The sequence below is a fragment of the Argiope bruennichi genome, chromosome 6 (genome assembly GCF_947563725.1).
Source record: "Argiope bruennichi chromosome 6, qqArgBrue1.1, whole genome shotgun sequence".
NCBI classification, from domain to species: domain Eukaryota; kingdom Metazoa; phylum Arthropoda; class Arachnida; order Araneae; family Araneidae; genus Argiope; species Argiope bruennichi.
The window spans coordinates 81,885,854-81,905,246 of record NC_079156.1 but is presented as its reverse complement, the minus strand read 5'-3'; the positions used below and the strand labels follow the sequence as shown (position 1 = coordinate 81,905,246).

At 26.3% G+C, this 19,393-nt stretch overlaps 2 protein-coding genes across 2 annotated transcripts in view; one reads left to right on the top strand and one right to left on the bottom strand.

Moving 5' to 3' along the window:
- LOC129972916 (prolyl 4-hydroxylase subunit alpha-1-like) overlaps window positions 1-3,503 on the top strand; it is a 49,367-nt gene extending 45,864 nt beyond the window's left edge. Inside the window, exon 14 of the mRNA XM_056087236.1 lies at window positions 2,622-3,503. Coding sequence (XP_055943211.1) covers window positions 2,622-2,692 — 71 coding nt within the window. The 3' untranslated portion in view covers window positions 2,693-3,503. The remainder of the gene's footprint in view (window positions 1-2,621) is intronic.
- A 9,707-nt stretch (window positions 3,504-13,210) lies between these two features.
- On the bottom strand, window positions 13,211-19,184 carry LOC129972815 (protein cycle-like). The gene is made up of 2 exons (XM_056087095.1): window positions 19,045-19,184; window positions 13,211-15,382 (listed from the first exon to the last, which is right to left on the bottom strand). The coding sequence occupies exon 2, from the start codon at window positions 15,362-15,364 to the stop codon at window positions 13,505-13,507; it is 1,860 nt and encodes a 619-aa protein (XP_055943070.1). The 5' UTR covers window positions 15,365-15,382; window positions 19,045-19,184; the 3' UTR covers window positions 13,211-13,504.
- Between the last annotated feature and the right edge of the window lie 209 nt (window positions 19,185-19,393).

Sequence of the window (19,393 nt, the reverse complement as noted above, 5' to 3'; positions counted from 1 at the left end):
GTTCAGAACTCATCGATTCATTTCTAGACAGAATCAGATCTTGATATAATACAGATATCAAAAGGTATGAGATTATAAGATAAGAATTTAAAAAAAAAAAAAATGTATTCTTTAATGATTCTTTTTTCTATTTCAATTCTTCTTTTTCTTTCTATTCTCAAAAAGGATTCGTATTCTTTAGTGCGAAACATCGTACACAATATTGTTTTAAGCTTGATTTGATTCTCTTTATGACTTTCTCGTACACGAAATATAAACAGAAAAATATTGTAAGTTTTTTTAAAAAATACGAACTTTAAATTTTGACGAATTTCCTTGTTTCAGACACCCCCGAGAATGAATATATATATTTGGAATTATATCTGTCAGTCTGTGAACAAGGTAACTCAAAAATGGTTGAGCTAGACTCCTGAAATTTGGTATATGGATTTTACACCAAATTTGTAGATTTCCATCAAATTTTGATCGGGATCATTTAAAGGAAATCTGTTTATCCAACTGCCCGAATATAAATGAACCAGATAATTGCAAAACGGTGAGAGTCAGATGGATATAATTCGGTACACTGTATTGACATTTAAAATGTAAATGTGTATCAAATGTGAAACTCCATCAAGGCAGTTCTGTGAAATCGGATTTTGAACCGAGAACCCTCCGGTCTTGAAACCGAGAACTTACAACAAGACTACAACAGCAAAATTTTAGCTCGCAGTTCTGTTGGTCGGTGAGGTCGAAGTCTGCTAGAAAGGTGTCGGCTTCGGGATCGAACGATTCCAGGTTCGAGGCCCGATTCCTCCGAACCGCTATGTAAGCAGATCTGGTATAGGTTAAATTCGTCGAGGCTAAACGTTCTCCCATTAATGTGGTACGGAATTGGGGTAAAGAGGACCAACGGGACAGCAAACTTTGCAAAGTATATCAGTCGACCTTTGGACACACTTTTTTTTAAATAATACCTTTGATTAATAATAGCAATGGTTTTAATTCATGTATTTTACAAGTGTCTCCAAAAAAAAGAAAATTACTGGAGTGTAATGAAGTGCAGTATTTCATCCGCTAATTTATTCATGTTGTAAATTAATTTATACATTAAACATGTAAATATTCACTGCTTTAATTAACAGAAGATATGAAATTTGATAGAAGTTATAAATTATTAATCTAAAGGCTATTTAAAGTATGTAAGAATCTTTAAAAACTTCCTTAATTTAATTGAATGAAATAGCTGCTGAAAATATTTTTAAAGATATCGAATTCCAGATTATTTTCTTTATTCTGAAAATTATATCATCGAGACGAATTAAAACATTTTTCAAAACTATTTTCAAAGAAAAAAAAATCTTTAAAAAATGTTTCTCCGTAAATCTTTCGGCTTCTTTTGCTTAAAAACATTCTTAATTACAGATGTCATTCATTCAAATGGTACACTATTGTTGATTGAATTTCGAACGCATTTTTAAAGTAAAAGAGAGGGGGAAATTTTTTTATAAAATTAAAGTACAGGGTGTTTATAAAGTCCCGGACCCATTTTGATGTTTAATAACTCATAAAATAATAAAGATAGATTTAAATTAATAACATAAATGGTTAAATAGACTCAAAAAGTTTCATGACCCTTGTCAATGAACTTGTGCCCCCACGTGTGCCCCCTTCGTCGCACGGAGAATATCAAGTCGATAGTCAATTTCACGCCAGGTAGCGACAAGCATGTCGGCATCCACAGAGCCATTTGCGCACTTTATGGCGATTAACAATGCCAGAAAAATGAAAGGATGCTTCATCGGAGAACATTATGCTCTTCAGAAAATCAGCAGCATCTTCTATCCTCCTTAGCATATCTATTGCAAAGGCCATCCTCCTAGGTCTATCGTTCGGTTCCAAAACTTGAACAATTTGAACTTTGTATGCATGCAGTCTTAATTTTTTCTTAATAACCTTGTACACCGTCGAAATTGGCATATCCAATTCTGTTGCCGCTGATCTCACAGATATTCTAGGATTGTGTAAAAATGTCTCTCTGACACGCTTAACATCAAAATCACTTGTGCAAGGACGTCTGGAACGTTTCTTATCTTCGATACTTCCAATTTCTAGAAAATTCTTTTTCCACCGCAAGATGCTGTTTTTGGATGGAGGATCTTTTTGGTAAATTCTTCTGAAATTTCTCTGTGCTTGCACTATCGATTTCATTTCTATGAACCACCATAAAATCTGTGCTTTCTCTTGTGGTGTATGTATTCTCCTTAATATCCGCTCGAATAAAACATCACATACAAAAGTACTACATAGAACAAACACATCAAAAGTAAACATAACATTGCAATAGTTGACAAAAACAAAAGAGAGAAAAATGCAATTAATAAGCAGACAATATTTAGAAAAGTACAGATATTTAGACTGGAAAATGAAATTATCTGAAATTAACCACACGCGCAGACGATATTTACAAAAGTAAAAATATTCAAACCTGAAAAGGAAAATATATGAGTTATTCCATCAATAAATGTCATAAGTGTGTTTATATCTTTATTATTTTATGAGTTATTAAACATTAAAATGGGTCCGGGACTTTATAAACACCCTGTATTTAATGACAAATTTTATTTTTTTTTCTTTTGCAGTTGGCAACAAGTGGCTTCATGAGAAAGAAAACGAATTCAGAAGAAAATGCAGCTTAAATTCTTCGGATTAGTTGCAACATGAATTTTGTACAAATATATTTGTTTATTGATCTTTTATTAAGTTGATTTCAATCTACCATTTTTTTAAAAACTTTCGTATTTTCTTGAAGACTTTTTTTAATGACAGCTATTTTGTTAGTTTTTATAGTGTAAGATATCAAAAGTAACATTTAAAATATATATATTTATCTGTTCTGGAAAATGTTCATTTAGAAAATGTAGAAGTATAAACCAGTTTTCGGCTTCTTGTTAATGATACATCCTCGTATGTTGCATTTTCTGTGATGTGTATGTATTACTATTTTATAAAAAAAAAAATATCTATATATGTTAAAAAAAAAAAAAAAGGTTCAAGTATAGACTTGGGTGCCCCTTCGATTGGCAACAAATTTTAGCGATAAAACACTACTTCTGGTTTCCATAATGTTTTGTTTTCATTGACGTTGCTGTTTGGTCACCGACCAAAATCTTGGCGTCAAAAAAAATCACCAAAAAATCAAGTAGCACCCAATTGTAAATTTTTACCCAAAAAAAAAACTCCACTGTAGACATTTAAAAATTATTTAGAAATCACTGATCCAGTGGGAGAAAAGTAATTGTTTTAGTTGTCTAATAATTATTTTCTATCAGCATGTTTCTAATTAAAATACTTGCAAAATGTGGCATTCATAGATTATTGAAATATAATTATTTTTATAAGCAAATGTAAAATACGCCTTTCCATACTTGAATATGTACATATTTAATTATATTTCTATATAAAAATGCTATATTTATGTATACTTTTATTTATTTCATAATAAATTATTTTACTTAAAATGATCCCCTTTGTTTGTTTTTATAAAGCAGATGGAAGAGAATCTTCACTCTCCCGTCACTTTTCAACAGTTTGATTCACTACTCACCAGGCATCAATTTAAAAATAGAAAGAAAGAAAGCTAGACAATAAATAGAAAACGATATACATCTAACAACGCTATTTCAATGCTACTCATATATGCAACTAAAATCAAAGCTAACTTTTTTAATCGAATCAAACACCAATACAATGTGAAGTCAAAAGGCTGTCACATTCCCCAAAGAAGCACGAAAAAGGAACTACAAAATAAATCATTCAGTTCAAAGTAAAATAATATTATCACCTGAATCGTAATGCCTTCTACATATGAAACAAAAGATTTTTACAACGACATTTTTTTTTACTTGAAAATTTATGATTTTAAAGTGAAAAAGGAAGGAAATTTTAGAAGTATTAATTAAAATTTGAATAAATTCCAGTATAAGACATTTGTAGTATTATAAAATTTAATCTGTATGTCATGAAAACATAAAAGATTTGTATTTATACATATGTGTGTATGTGCGTGTGCATATTTTCACATCATCTATAAATACTAATTGATTTGGGTTTTTTTTTTTTTTTTTATTTGAGCATCCATTAAGCTCCAAAATATAATGCATAAGCATTGTATTTTGAATCTGGGGCAGAAAGAAAAATTGAAAATATGTAACAAAAATTATCTTACACTATCCGCTGCATCACTTACAGTTTTGTTTCTTTTAAATGAATTTTGTACAGTTTAATATTTAACTAATTTTTGATGCAATAGCATGTATAAGTAAATTACTTTTTCAACCAGTTTAATTTTAAAAAATCTTCAAATGAAATATTGTGTAATTGACTTGTATTTACTTGCATCAATTTACACAATTCTGGGGTATGTGAGGTGTGAAATTGAGATGACCAAAACCTTTGGGGGGGGGGGGTGAGAACCCAAAGAAATTAAGATTTTAATTACTTAATATTTTTTCAATTGCTGTAGTTGAAATATTATTTGTTCAATTACTTTTTACCATTTTTTTATCCACTGGCATCAAAATATCAGATATTAGCAAAGAACTTTATGTACGGTCTTGGGTAACTGCCTGCTACCAAACCTTTTGAAAAAATATTAAAGAAATTAAAATTTTAATTAAAAATATGTTGCCAATGGTTGAAATTATGGTTGTATAATCTATTCATCAGCTGCTTTAAAAATGACATAAAAATATCAGGTATTAAATAAGAACTTTATCTAAAATCTTCTTTGCGAGATTATATTGACCGTTTTTAAGAAAGTTTTAAATTACAAAAAAAAAAAAAAAAAATACTCAAAAGAACACAGAGATTGTAACCCAGATATAAAATGTTTAATTATTAACTAAGATATTTTGATTAATTAAAAAAAATCTTAGATTCTTGCCATTATTTTGCAAGGAAGCTTAACTAGTGCTGCAAAAATAAATTTGAAAAATTGATGGTAAATTAATTTGGTAAATAAAAGGTTAAGGACAAAAGGTATGGATGTATTTAACTAACAAAATTAATACAGAAATAAAATGTTCAGTTTTGATTTGGGATTGTAGAGAATATTTTATAATTATATAATAGAAAATCGAAGAACAAATTCGAATAAGTCAAGTTTCATTATATTTAAATTTATATAATTATAGCAAATATTTTTAACAGATTACAGTTAATGAAAGATGTGTTCTCATATTGAATAAATGAATCTGTTAACAAATGGTAAAAGAAAGACAGAAAATGATGGGGATAAATATTTTAATTCAAAACCAAAACTCAAGAATAATATCACTACAAGGAATTTTGAATCACATTTGGAAGAAAAAAAAAAATCAAAAACTGGAAAATGATAACTATAATATGATTTCTGCATAAACATTTTAAACACAACTGAAATAAAATATAAAATATGATATGTTCATAATGAGCATTCAAATGAAAATTGAAAAACTGCGACCATCACATAATTTTTTTTTTTTTCAATAATGAACTAAATTTTAAAATTACATTTATATTGCACCTAACTTTTAAATCAATTGAGTTGTATGCAAACTAAAAAATAAAATAATAACAATATGCCAGAATTACTATAAATGTGTGGAAATATAAATTCGATATTTGTAAATTTCACAAATAATAAACTTGTTCTTGAGAGATGGTGATCATGAAAATATTTACATTTCACAATTTGATGAACCAAAATAATGCACATTTATACTGTTTAAAAGTACAAATATATATTTTTATGGCACTCGATAGTAATGAAATCCATTTTCCTCATATAAACATAAGAATAAACCTTTCATATACACTCAATTTCTTGTATCACAATTTAAGGTTGTAAATGCCTTGATCAGTTCTTAGTTACAATTCACAACTATTTGGCTTCAATTCATACAGGAATGTTGACATAACAAAAAAATAAATGTTAATATGAGCAAACAAAAGGTATTCCAAAAGAAAGAAAAAAAAATGCAGACATATTTTGAATAACTATTACATGAAGAATTAATACTGTATATTAAAATTTGCTCATTTAAGATAAGAATCTCGGCAATTATCAAGAAATAGTAAACTTTTGGAAATTAATGTATAGGTAGTATTGATGCATTTATGAAGGGCATGTGGATGGATATACTTTCTTTCAATGGTTAGCTTGTAACTAAGTGGTTGTAAATGATTTTGAACTATATACATAACGTTTCAGGTGTTTTCATAACAATAGATCCATTGAGAAAAAAATCCAGCATACATGGAAGAATTCAAAACTCTGTTTCAAATTAATTACAAATTCACCCAAAGTCTATAAAAAATACACTTCCATCTAATGTGAATCATGAATTAAAGTTATTAATTATTTATGTAATAATCATTCAAAGTTGACATACACTTTTAGGATACCTTGAATGCTCAACAGCAAATAACAATAGGAAATCTAACAATTCCACAGGAAATCTAAAACATATTTTTTCAAGGCAAACTTATAAATCAATAATGTTTCATTCATGCACATACATTTATTCATTCATCAATAACTTTTATTCAAAGTTATTTACATTTTCCAATATATTAAACAGCATAAGCATACAGACTAGAGAACTAGAGAATTATATAATATCAAGAAAAAAATTATTGGTGAAACCAAGTCAAACCTTTTGAGATGGACTTTATAATATCATTGGTTTCATCAGTAATTTTTTTAATAAGCTAAAACCTAGTGAGAAAATATAGCAACTTTGCCTAATTTTATTATTCAACCTATATATTTTAAAATTTGTTACATGATTTTATTCAAATGCTTATTTTATAATAAAAATTTATGCTTAAAATAGACTGAATTGCAATAAAAAGTTATATTTTCTTCCTTATTCACAGTTTTTATGTAAAATTTATGAAAAAAAATAAAAGTTAAATATTGGGTTTTTTTAACTATACATTTGAAACTGCACTTGAAAAACAACAATAACGAAAAGCAAAATAATTCTCAAAATAGGATGCAAGAGATTTGTTTGATAAAATTAGATTTTTAACAATACATTTCCTAACTCTCTTTTAATCATGATGAATAAAAGATACTAAAAATTTCTTTTCAAAAGAGTTAAAAATTAGAGTCAACTAACAAGAAACAAAAAAGCGATCAAGTTGAAATAGGGGGATGTGACTCAATAGGAAGCTATAGGGGTGTTATGACTCAATCTAGAATCTGTAATAGAATATATAAGCAATTTGCATTATTATTTATTTATTAATATCTAAATGCAATGCCTAATGATATTTTTGTACATTTCAGTACGTTTGTCTTTTTTTAAGAAAGGCAATTTTTTTAAAGTTAAAAAATCTCCAGGGTCATTAAAAAAAAAAAACTTTTTAATCCTTAAATCTTTAAAAAAAATCACTCAATTTAAAATAAAAAGAAATACATCACAAAAAATGAAATTATCACATTAACTTTTAATAAAATATATTCAATTAAAAAATATAGAACAATTATAAATAATTAAAAATATTTTCATATAAGTTCTTGAGGATAAAATTAAACTGAATACAAATAAAAGATAAAATAATTAAAAGTTAACTTTTTTTTTACATAAAATTATTTTCATTTCCATAGCAAAGCAATCATATGAAAGCCTGAATGAATAGAAAGTTTTTTTGTCAGGATACATACAGTTAAAAAATTATTTGAAACTTCATTTAGTAAAAGAAACAATTTAAATTATCCTTGTATTTTCTTTCTTAATAAAAAACAATTTTCAAAAAGATTTCAAAGCAAAAACAAAAGAATTTCTCAAAAAAAAATTTTAATTCTTAGACGGGAAAAAATATTGATAAAAATCATTCACAAAATTAATCTATTATTCCCGAAGCAAATATTTTGCAGGCATTCAACCAACAATGCCAAGATACTTAACAATTATTAAACAGTTTTTAGAAAAATTACTTCACTTGTGAATCAAATATCACTTGTACAAAACACTAATAGTAAATTAATAACTTTTAAAATACCATGTTCACTGACTAATGATATATATATTTACACAAATTTGAGTTCTTAAAATTAATATCAGCCTTACATTAAAAATAACGATTATATGTACTGCACAAAACATACTTATTAATGTCATTAATATTACATAAATTCTCTTATTATTTACTTTTTCAAATACACTAAAAAATACAAATCCAAACTTAAATATTATCAACAGATGCATTAAGCAAGACATTTGAAAAAATTGCTAATCTAAAAATTGTCAAATGTTTGATTACATGCAACTGAAGTACATACAAGCAACAAAAGCTTTTTCATATAAAAGTAACATAAATTTCATATTCAATCAGAACTCGATATGAAGAAAAATTCATTATTTTACTATTTATTATATTATTTATAAAAAGGAGATAAAATATATGAAAACAATGGTAAAAATCTAAAAATATAACTCCATTTAGGACAATAACTATTACGTCTTATTTTTTTTTTCTATTTATCTAAGATTTTGAAAACAGGATAAGTAAGTTAAGGACTAATTATGTGTGATTTTTTTTTTTTTTTTGTATAAGCTGTTTTCTAAAAACAGCTTATACAGAAAAAAAAAATCACACATAATTAGTTAAAATTCCAATTACATTATAGTTGGAACTTTTGAGTTAAAGAAACCCAAAATGACACTATTACTATATCCGTAAATATTCAAATAACAAGCAATTTCTTGTAAAGTGTTTAATGAAATTTGCTGAAATGATTTTCAAGTTCAAATAATACACACATACACAATTAACAAGTGTACAAATATTTTAATGAAATCACATGTAAAATGTATCAAAATCCACAAATGCTATGCCCAAACATGTAGAACAGAGAGCAAAGAATGGCATTTATATTCTTGGTTTCGGTGGCTGACTGCTATAAAATTTATTCCAAAGTAACTAACAGTAATGGACATGTGTGACCTGGGCAGAAACTTAAATGGCAATTTGAAAGAATTACCAATGAAATGTGTAGCATTTCCATTATTAACCTTTATCCAAAATCCTCTATGTATCTAACCTTATATTATTAAATATGTAAGACATAATTTAAATAGCTAAATTAATTTACTTTTAAAAAATGGTTAAAAATTTCAAAAGATTTGAAAAGAAAAAGAAAATATATAAATACATTGTTGCCTAATGAAATATTTAAACTGTGTATTCAATAAAAGAAATGATATCTATCATTATAAGACATTAAATTTATAATTATTCTTAGTGGAATTAAAAAAAATATATCAATAACAACTCCTGCATTCTTTTATGGCTAAAACACTTATACTGAACAAGTATGTAGTTAAATTATTCAATTTCTGGGGGAGAAAAGCAAATGAATAATTTATCACAGTAATGTAAAGAAAAATTATATGTTTATCACAGAAAAAAAAACTTGTGCAATTTTTCTTTCATAATTTATATACATGCTACTTTTCAAGAAAACTGATATACTTTTGCTCAAATATAATATCTAATTTGTTTTAATATGCCTTTTCTTTCTTTCTTTTTTTGTGAAAATATTTAATTAAGCTTGAAATTAAAATTCATGTATTTGTTTTTTGTGAGTTAAGAAATTAATGTAGCTTCAATTTAAAAATCTTGAAAACTGACATTGTGTAAAATTCAACATAAGTTTGACTGATTCAGAATTTTAACATAATTCACATAAATACATGCATATTTTAATGAAATATCTGGATTTTCACTAGTTTTGTCCAAAAAATAGTTCATTAAACTTAATATAGTCTGAAAAATTTCAATACCTTAATGATATATTTATTCTAAAACAAAATTTAAATTAAATAAGATATTTCTGAAAAAAAAGTATGGAAATTAATATTTTAAAATTCCATATATACCAGGGAACACAATCATACTTGTTGATTATAAATAAATAACAAGTTAATGGACAATTCAGCTTATTTTTACAAATAATAATTTATTTATGAAAAAAAGATGAATTAATTATAACTACTACTATCATATTGCGATAAATTAATTAATATATTAAATTTGTATTGAAAATTATAACAAGGCAAGAAATTTCCTAGTATAATCTAAAACTTAAAAAAAAAAAAACCAATCAAACTAATATGCGCCTATGATAAAAAATGTGAATAAAAAGTGATAACAACAACAACTTACATACAGAATAAATACCAACTCCATAACATTTTATTAATCTTATCTTCAATTATCTTAATGAACATATTTAAAGAAAAATTTAATCTTAATTCTTATAAATGATAACGGATTTCTCTCTTTAGCAGGGGAAAAAAGAAAAAAAAATGTTTAACCATGTTAAAGTTAAAAAATTTCATCATTCATGCCCCCCCCCCCATACACACACACATTTCACTTTTCTAGCAATTATCTTTAAAAAATAAACATGGAAAATTTCACATTTTTATGCCTCAAATATTTGGGAGGAAAAAAAGAAAAAAAAGAGAGAGGACATTTTGCATTTTTCTAAAGGGGGGAGGGGGGGAATGCAGAACAAAATTAAGTCTTATGATGAAAGAATTTACAACAATTAAATTATTAACTATTATTTAATTTGGTTATCAAAGAACAATAATGTAGTCATAAAAAAAGAAACTAGTAAGAAGGTATTTTTGTAGTTTACCAATAAATAAAAATCCTCAAAAGATTATATAATTTTAAACATCAGAATTCAACAAACAATTATAATAAATCATCATTAAATCATTTTGATTTTGATTTTGCGACATTCATGCAAGATTGCAAAAGGAAAATAAAGAATTAAGTAATATCACATCATCATTGCACCACATTATACTATACAAATTAAATTTTCCTAATAGCATTCATCATTAATAAATATTATCATAATTATATGTATAGTGAAATTAAAATTTCAAAAAAAAAATCTCACATTTTTCCTATTACATGATTAAAATTTAATAAAATTAATGCATGAGAACAGCTTTTGGGAAATAATTTGTTTCAATGTATAATAAAACCTTTCAAATACAAATTAATTTAACAAATTAAATTTTACAAAACAGCAGTAAAATAACAGTGTGTGTATATATATATATATATACATATATAAACTCTTTAATCTATAAACCAGATCCTAATAAAATACTTGTTTTGTTTACACACCAATATGCCACCTGCCTATTTACCTTACATATACATAAAACAAACTCATTTGCTTTATATAAAACTTGTAAAATTCAAATAATAAAATATTCAATAAAAATATCTGAAGCACAACATCTTGATAAAAGAATAATTTCATAGAATAATAATTAATGTAACTAATTTTACAACATCAAAAATCTATTTAAATCTGCAAAGAGGAACCGGTTTCTAGAGATTTGTCAAAATTCAAACCACCAAATTTTTGCATTTACACATAGTATCCTTCAGGCAGCATAAAAATTCTATTAAAACACTAAACCTCTATAATGTACATACAGTATTGTAGAAAAATGCAGAAGATAAAGTATGATGTTGGTTACGAACCATTAAAAATAAATTTTATTGGAGATATCTGGCATCACAAACAATCATATTATAGCCATCATGTTTGCCAGATAAGTCTGCAAGATTTTTCAAATGAGGTCTTCTAAAAGAATTGAAACATTGAACCCCATTATAACAAAAGGAGATTTCATTAACTTTTGTACATGTAATACTGGAGCAAAAACAAACAATCTAACAATAACAGCCATGTCTCAATACGTATGGTAGGTTATTCTTACACATTCTTATATAAAGATTTTGAATGTATGCACTTCTGCTCTAGTGATTCCTTTTTTGTGCACTAGACATAAGATGATGCTATTTATTTGCAATTTTCTTCAAACTTATAAATTATAGAGGTATATTCTTTTTATAGAATTTCTATGCATTCTATAGAAGAAAGCTTACTTTATACAGTTTAAGTGTTCTTAATGAAATACCCAATATATATATAATTTTTTAATATATATTAAAAATGCCACAAAACAATAGTAACACAAGAATAAAAATCTATTGAATTACAAAATTCCTTAAAAAGATGATTAACTATTAGCTATGTGCTAATTAAAACATACAAACTAATATATAGAGGAATATTTTGATTCATGTACATAATTTGAATATTAAAATACATCTAGCAAATTATGCTGTGTACTTGACAGTATATTTTTTTAAACAGTACAATAAAAATCACAAAGTAAAACTTTCTCTTAAAAAATATCTGTTTCGTCTTCAGATAAAATGAATATATTTTTAATCATTTGTTCTAACCCTCTAATTACCTTTTGATTACTTTTTGATCTAATAGCTTATAAGGTCTGAAAAATCATCTTTCAGAACAAATAAACTATATTTTTTTCATAACTGATCAAATATCTGGAATTAAAAAAAATTTTCAACTGAAATTTATGAAAATGTACATTTAAATATAAATGAACAAACAAACAGGATACAATAAAAATGGAAAAGCTGGTTTGGTAGCTTAGAGAGTTAAAAACTTTAATCATTTTTACTAGTCAATATCACATTTTCAGGGAAAATATAATATTTAGATATCAATGGAAAATTCATATAAATATATAATTTTCCATGATGTATGTTTGTAAAATTTGATACCTTGCAAAACAGTATTAATTTTTTAATGAAGTAATATGAGGCTTTAAATTATGTTTATAAATAAATTAAATTATTAACTCTATAAATGATACAAGACTTATTTTAAAAAAATAAAATATCAAGTTTTATTTTATTCAAAATACAATATCGATAAAAAAAAATTACTTTTCATATTTCTTTCCATTACTAATTATGACATTTCTATTTTTTAATATAAATATTTTAGATATCACCAGTAACTTGCAAGGCAGAAAAAAAAATTAAACCAATATAATTAAGAAATATTAACATACCCCCAAGTTCCTTTAATTATTATTGGAGACCAAATTTTCAATATCTGTGCTTTTAGATCATTTTAAAAAACTAAATGAATAGATTTTAAAAAATATTGCATAGATAAAATCAAAAAGTCAATATTTTATCAATATTACTGGTTTATTTATATAAGTCAATAATACTAAAAAAAAACTTTATTAAAATAATTAATAAAAAAATACTAAATGTATCATTGTCTAATAAATAAGGAAAAAATAATTTAAGCCATGAATGGAACTTAGCATCTAGAAAAAAAAAATTTAACTTTAAAAGCTTATCTTAAAGATGAATTGATAGTGATATATATTTATAGAAAAACAAATTTTTATAGCTTGCAATACAATCCTTTATGCTTCCAGAGTTAAAGGTTGGGTGACTTCACATAATCACATCACTGAAAAGCTCCTGAAAGATCTGATGCTGTCAAACCTCAGCAGTCAGCTTACCAGAATACATACATACAAACACTCACACAATTAATAATATGTGTTGAATAGCTGCTTCTAGAGAGTCAAATTAAAATTTCTTAAGGCAGAGGCCAAGGCAAGCCAGTAAAATCAACTGGTCCTCCTAAACCAGCATCAGCCTCAAGCAAGCTCATAATTACAGCCATGGCAGCTTCATCATTGCCTTCATTACTACTGCTTTGATAAGAAGCTTGCAACATATCTCGGCCAATGACAGAATCCATGTTAGGAATCTGAATAGGTTCATTCATAAGAACAGGATTATGCACAGGAATTGTGTATTGAGATGAAGTACTGTTAGATGAAGGCGAACTGGCAGCTAATTCATTTTCAAATGCAGGAGGAAGATCTTGCTTGGAATGGTAATTTCTAAGGTAATTAGATCTGTCTTTCTGTGAATTTAACATAGCAGGTGGAAATTGCTGTGCAGCATAAGTGTCTGCACCAGTAGGACTAATAGCACAAAGGTCAATTTCATTAGCTCTTTGCCTCTCAAGTACTTCTTCAGCAATCTGACGACCAATTTTTCCTGCACCTACCTTAGTCCCCAATAACTTCTGAGGATCCCCCATATTAACAGTATTTGGCAAAATAGATAGAACAGCATCTAAACTATTAGAATTGCTGCTGTACATTTCTTCTCTTGCACTGTTTGAGCTCTCTACCAATCCTGAATCCATAATGGGGACTAGAGTATTTACAGAAATTATGTATTCTAATTCTTTAGTCCACGGATTTCTGAAAGTTTTCCATTTACTTGTAAGGAAGGCAAAATTGTTTGACTTACGACGAAACCTATATACGGGAGAAGTCAATCTCTCTTGACTTTGCAAAACTTGTTTGTGGAATTCTGCAAGCTGCATAATATCATCTTGATGAAAATATTCATAACAAGATGTTCCTTGCAGTTCTTGTGGTAGATAACCAAGCATTAAAAATGCTCTTTGATCAACAAAGAGAAATTTCCCATCCATGCCATGACGAGAAGTGAATTCCATTGATCGCAACTCAATGCCATTTTTAGGAGATGGATTTGGTAAGCAATGTTGAACTTGACCAATGGCTACTAAGCAACTTAAATTGCAGTCACTATCTACATCACTTTCAAGATCAATGGTAAGATTAGCTGGAGCCCATGATTTTAAATAGCCAGTACAATGTATCACAAGGTATTTGCGATCAGAACTGTGAGATTTCCTTTTCCTGTGCATACCTGTTGTGGTATCAGCTTCTTCTTTCACAGATGAAGAAGCTTTATATTTCATTCGACAAAAGAATGACCGCCTAGCTCCAGGACAAAGCCGTACTTGAGTTGGTTGAATATCTGTCTTGACAGGCATCATAGTTTTGGCATCAATTAATCTCTCTTTTGGAGATAAATCGGAAGATGATAGCTGCTCCTTTACTTTAGCAATGTCTTTAGGGTGCAATATATCAAACCAACTTTGACCTAAAAGGTCATTTTGTGAATAATTAAGAACTTGTGAAACAGATTCAGATACAAATAGCATGCGTCCTCGATCACAACTCACTACAAATAGAAAACCTTCTGCAGCTTTCAGAATTAGTCGCTTAAGCTCTTCATCAGATAAAAAGGAAGGCTTATATAAACCTTCAGCATAAGAGTTGATTGAGCCTCTGAGAGTTTTCAAATGCTGAACGGCCATCCGCAACACAGTCAACTTATCCAATTTTCGGGACATGGCATTACACATTGGCACCATAGAAGAAAGCTCTGTTATATAGGTATTCATTTTATCTCGTCTCCTCTTTTCTATTTCACTGTGATTTTGCTTTTTAGTTTGATCTTCCCCATCAGACTTTGCTATTTTTGAATTGTCATCTAATTCTGATGTTTCCATGATGTCACAGAGCTTCCTTTTTCGAGAAGACCCTTGCGAATCCATTTTGGAGTCCATTTCTATAGCACAGCTGATCTGTAAAACAAAGGCATGTTATAAAGAAATTATAATAAGCATTTTTTTCTGTTTATAGTAGAAACTAGCCACCAATTAATAACTAAAGGAAAAAAAAGATCATTATTTAATATTTTTTCAATTTCGATTAAACAATGGTTATAAAAGAGCAAAAATGTTAACTTAAGTTTTAAATTAACTTAAATTAAGCATCAGAAAAGGCTAATATAAAATAAAGAAATTAATGATTAATTATATCCACACACTTCAGTATGGTATCAATTATTTATTTAATTATGAAATGCTTAATCGAAGTATAACACACACACACACACAAAAAAAAAAAAAGTCTTTTACATTTATTTTTCTCTATCTCAATGCAAAATTTTAACCTACTGAAATCGTACAACTAATCACAAATGCAATTAATTGCAGAATACTATTTTTAACTACAGAATTCATATATATTTTTGTGATACAATAACTTAACTGATAGGCATGGCAATTAATATATATATACATCAGTATTAACAGTAAAATTACACTTTATACATAATATAATTGTGGCAGTTATGCGACTAAAAAAAAAAGACTTTCTAAATGAATGAATTAATTTAATTTTTTTTTACCACAGGAGGCATAATTTTTATTTCCTAGATGCATTGCATACATTTGCACCAGAAGACAAGTGCAAAAGTAACAAAATGTTTCCCTTTAGTGGGTTTATTACGAGATTCTGATAAGGATTTCTTTGAGTTGTGGCAACTTAGGTAAGGGAATCTTAGGCAAAAAGAAAAGGATGCATAAGTGCAACGATTTCTTTTACCCTTTGTGTATGGCATGGCAAATAACGGATTCAGGCAATTTTTTTTAAACACATATATGAAATAATTAAATAAAAAAGTGGGATTTAGATCAGGAAATAAGTGAACATTTTAAAATGTAATTAACATGGGCTAATTTGAAAATCAATTAGGATTGAAATTAAATTACGAGATACCATCATAATTACTCACGACCAGAATACATGGAAGTGCACTGGTACTTCTATATGCATGTTTACCTTACAATGGTGCCCAAGTAAGAATTAAAATTTAAATGTATATTAATAGTGATACACAAGTTTCCTTTACATTTACATTAGCACTAAGTTCATTTCAACAAACACTTATCTCAATTATCGCTCTAAAGAATTTAACATGTAAAAGAAAATATTATGTAAATTTAGAAGAGAATAAAGAATAACAACAAAAATATTAATAAAACATGTAATGCATAAAATTGATTTCTTCAGAAACTTAGCTGGTAGTCTTTTCTTGATAAGAACTGTCTCTTTAATAGTAGATATTTAACTCAACAAGATTATCAATTTAAGTATAAAATATTGGACAGGTAAAATGAGCTTATGTAATAATAAAATATCAGCATAAGTATGATTTTATAATTAAAAAAACTTGGATATCAAAATAATAAACACAAGATTCATATAAATTCAAGATTATAATAAATACTAATACTGAAATAAATACAAAAATATAAAGTGTTTGTGTAAATTTAAAGAGAAAAAAAATTTGTCCCTGTAGGTAACTAACTAGCATTTTTAGTGGTTGAAACTCAATGGTTTATAAATTAGGACTCAAGAATGGGATAACTATTTTAACATAAAAGGACTTCTGCATTAAAAGAAATAAATATGTGATATCAAAAATAATTTTTTAATTTGTTAGTTTTTTTTTAAATTTATTTATTTATTAACTAGAGCAAAGAAATGATCTTTTCTCCATTTATTCCACTATATGTTCAGAAAATTAATATCAATACATTTCAAGTTCACAACACAAGTTTTTGAAAATTTTATTTTGAGAAAATACTGATAGTTAAAATGTAAAATAAAAAAGAAGCCATGAAATTTGGTATAAAACTGTATAAAAAGTAATAATGAATTCTGCTCAAATAAAAATAAGTATTGTTCTCTTTATTCAAAAAAAAAGCTATACTTTATTAAAATAATGCTTTATATTAGCACGTAAATATTTTCTTTTAAATGAAATACATATATATTTGAAGAGGTAACATATTAAGAGTCATATAGTATATAAAAGAGAAGATTATTACTCTATAATTTATACACAAATTTGGATTTCTTTCTAAATACATTACAGAATAAAATAAGAATTTTAAAAAAATTTTAAAAAATGTACAAATTACTACAATGAACATTTTATTTTTATTTTTAATGTAATTCTATATTCTAGTTTAAAAACTTTTTATGTTTAGCAGTTTAAACACATAATTAGCAAAGAAAAGAAAACAATATTTAATAGAAAATTAGTTCCATCTGTAACTCAAATGGTATTCATTTTATTCATACAAAATGAAAAAAATTTATTTTAGAAATTTTTATTATTTTATTATTATTATTTATTTTAGAATTTATTATTATAAAAAAATTATTATTCCCCCTATCAAAATATTTTTAAATGTCACATTAAGAAAAACATAAAATTCTTAGCTTTTCTTGTTTTGCATATCGCACATATGAACAATCTTAATAGAGTCAATGTCTATGACAACATAGTGCTATGCAAAACATTACTATTCAGATAATCTAATTTCTTTTTGTGGTACTTCAATTTCACTATCTTATTTCTCATGCAAACTATACAAATACTAAAAATGACCCATTTCTCCATTGGTTCTAACAACAACATGCAATTAAATATTTTATAAAACAATGAAAATTGTTTGAACTTTAGTTCAACAATGAAATTTATTTTTAAAAATTAAGAATATATATATATATATATATATATACTAAAATTCATGCAACAAATTGGTATTTATAAAAAGGAAATTTTTCAAATATTATAAATATCAGTTTTGTGCAACAATATTTTCAGAATATATTGTAAAAAAATAACAAAGAGGTTACTCAATTGGTAATTAAATTTTTTTTAAAAATAACCCCATGTCACAAATGACCACATACCAAAGTATATCTGAACACATTTAAAAACAATAATAAGTGCTGTGTACATATTAATATCATCCTGAAATACCATTAGAAAATCTTTACAACACATATAGCAATGTATGTTTAGATTGTAAATATGACTAATTATTTATCATTATAATTCAAAAACAATTTAATTACATTTATAGTATATAAATGTACATTTATAATACATTTAATAAAATAAAATGTTTGAAAATGGGCAATTCATAAAATTATTAAACACTCCTTCACAACTTCTAGTTGTTTTTGCAGTAATACACATCCTTGAAATGTTTTTGATGATCAGCACTTTATTTACGTTTTAATGCTTCATTTTTTCTATACACCTTAATATAATGTAAGAATAAAAAATATTATTATATATATAAACATAAAAAATATCGATATTTTCTTAAGAAATCCAAATCTCACGTTGCAAGGCCAAGACCACACTGACAACAGCCTCTAATTATCTGCATAGAACAATCATTTTATTTTAAAGATGATAAATGAATTTTAAACAATTATTTGCAACAAAATAAAGTATAAGTAGGATATAAAATGTTAATTTAACGTCAAAAGGATGATAAACATGTTTCAAAACAGAATGATTTAAAGTGCAATTTTATCTCTGATCACAGAGATATTGAACAGGAAAAAAATTGTTCCCAAGAGAAAAACGTCATACCTTACAGGGATTCTAAAATCACTCCCTCAAAGATGAAGCTCCAACAGTTTTAAATTCATAATTAAAATAGCTTACATCGTCACATATTTCACAAAAATAACTTTTTTCTAATCGACCATACCTCCTCGTATAAGTGAAAGTGTCAACAAATAAACAACTGGCCTAGAGCTGTGACGATATTACGTAATCACAGTAAAATTTACCGGAAATGCCAGATTTCTTTTAGAAATTCCGGGATTAAATAAGAAAGAAAATTGTCAGATAAATTTTAAAAATTTAGCACAATAAACCAAGAATTACTTTTATTTAGTAATTTTTAGACAGATTATACTGTCTAATAGGAGAAATT

Excerpts from the sequence above, each read along its gene's own strand:
- LOC129972815 (XM_056087095.1), bottom strand. The coding sequence starts at position 15,364 with ATGGACTCCAAAATGGATTCGCAAGGGTCTTCTCGAAAAAGGAAGCTC.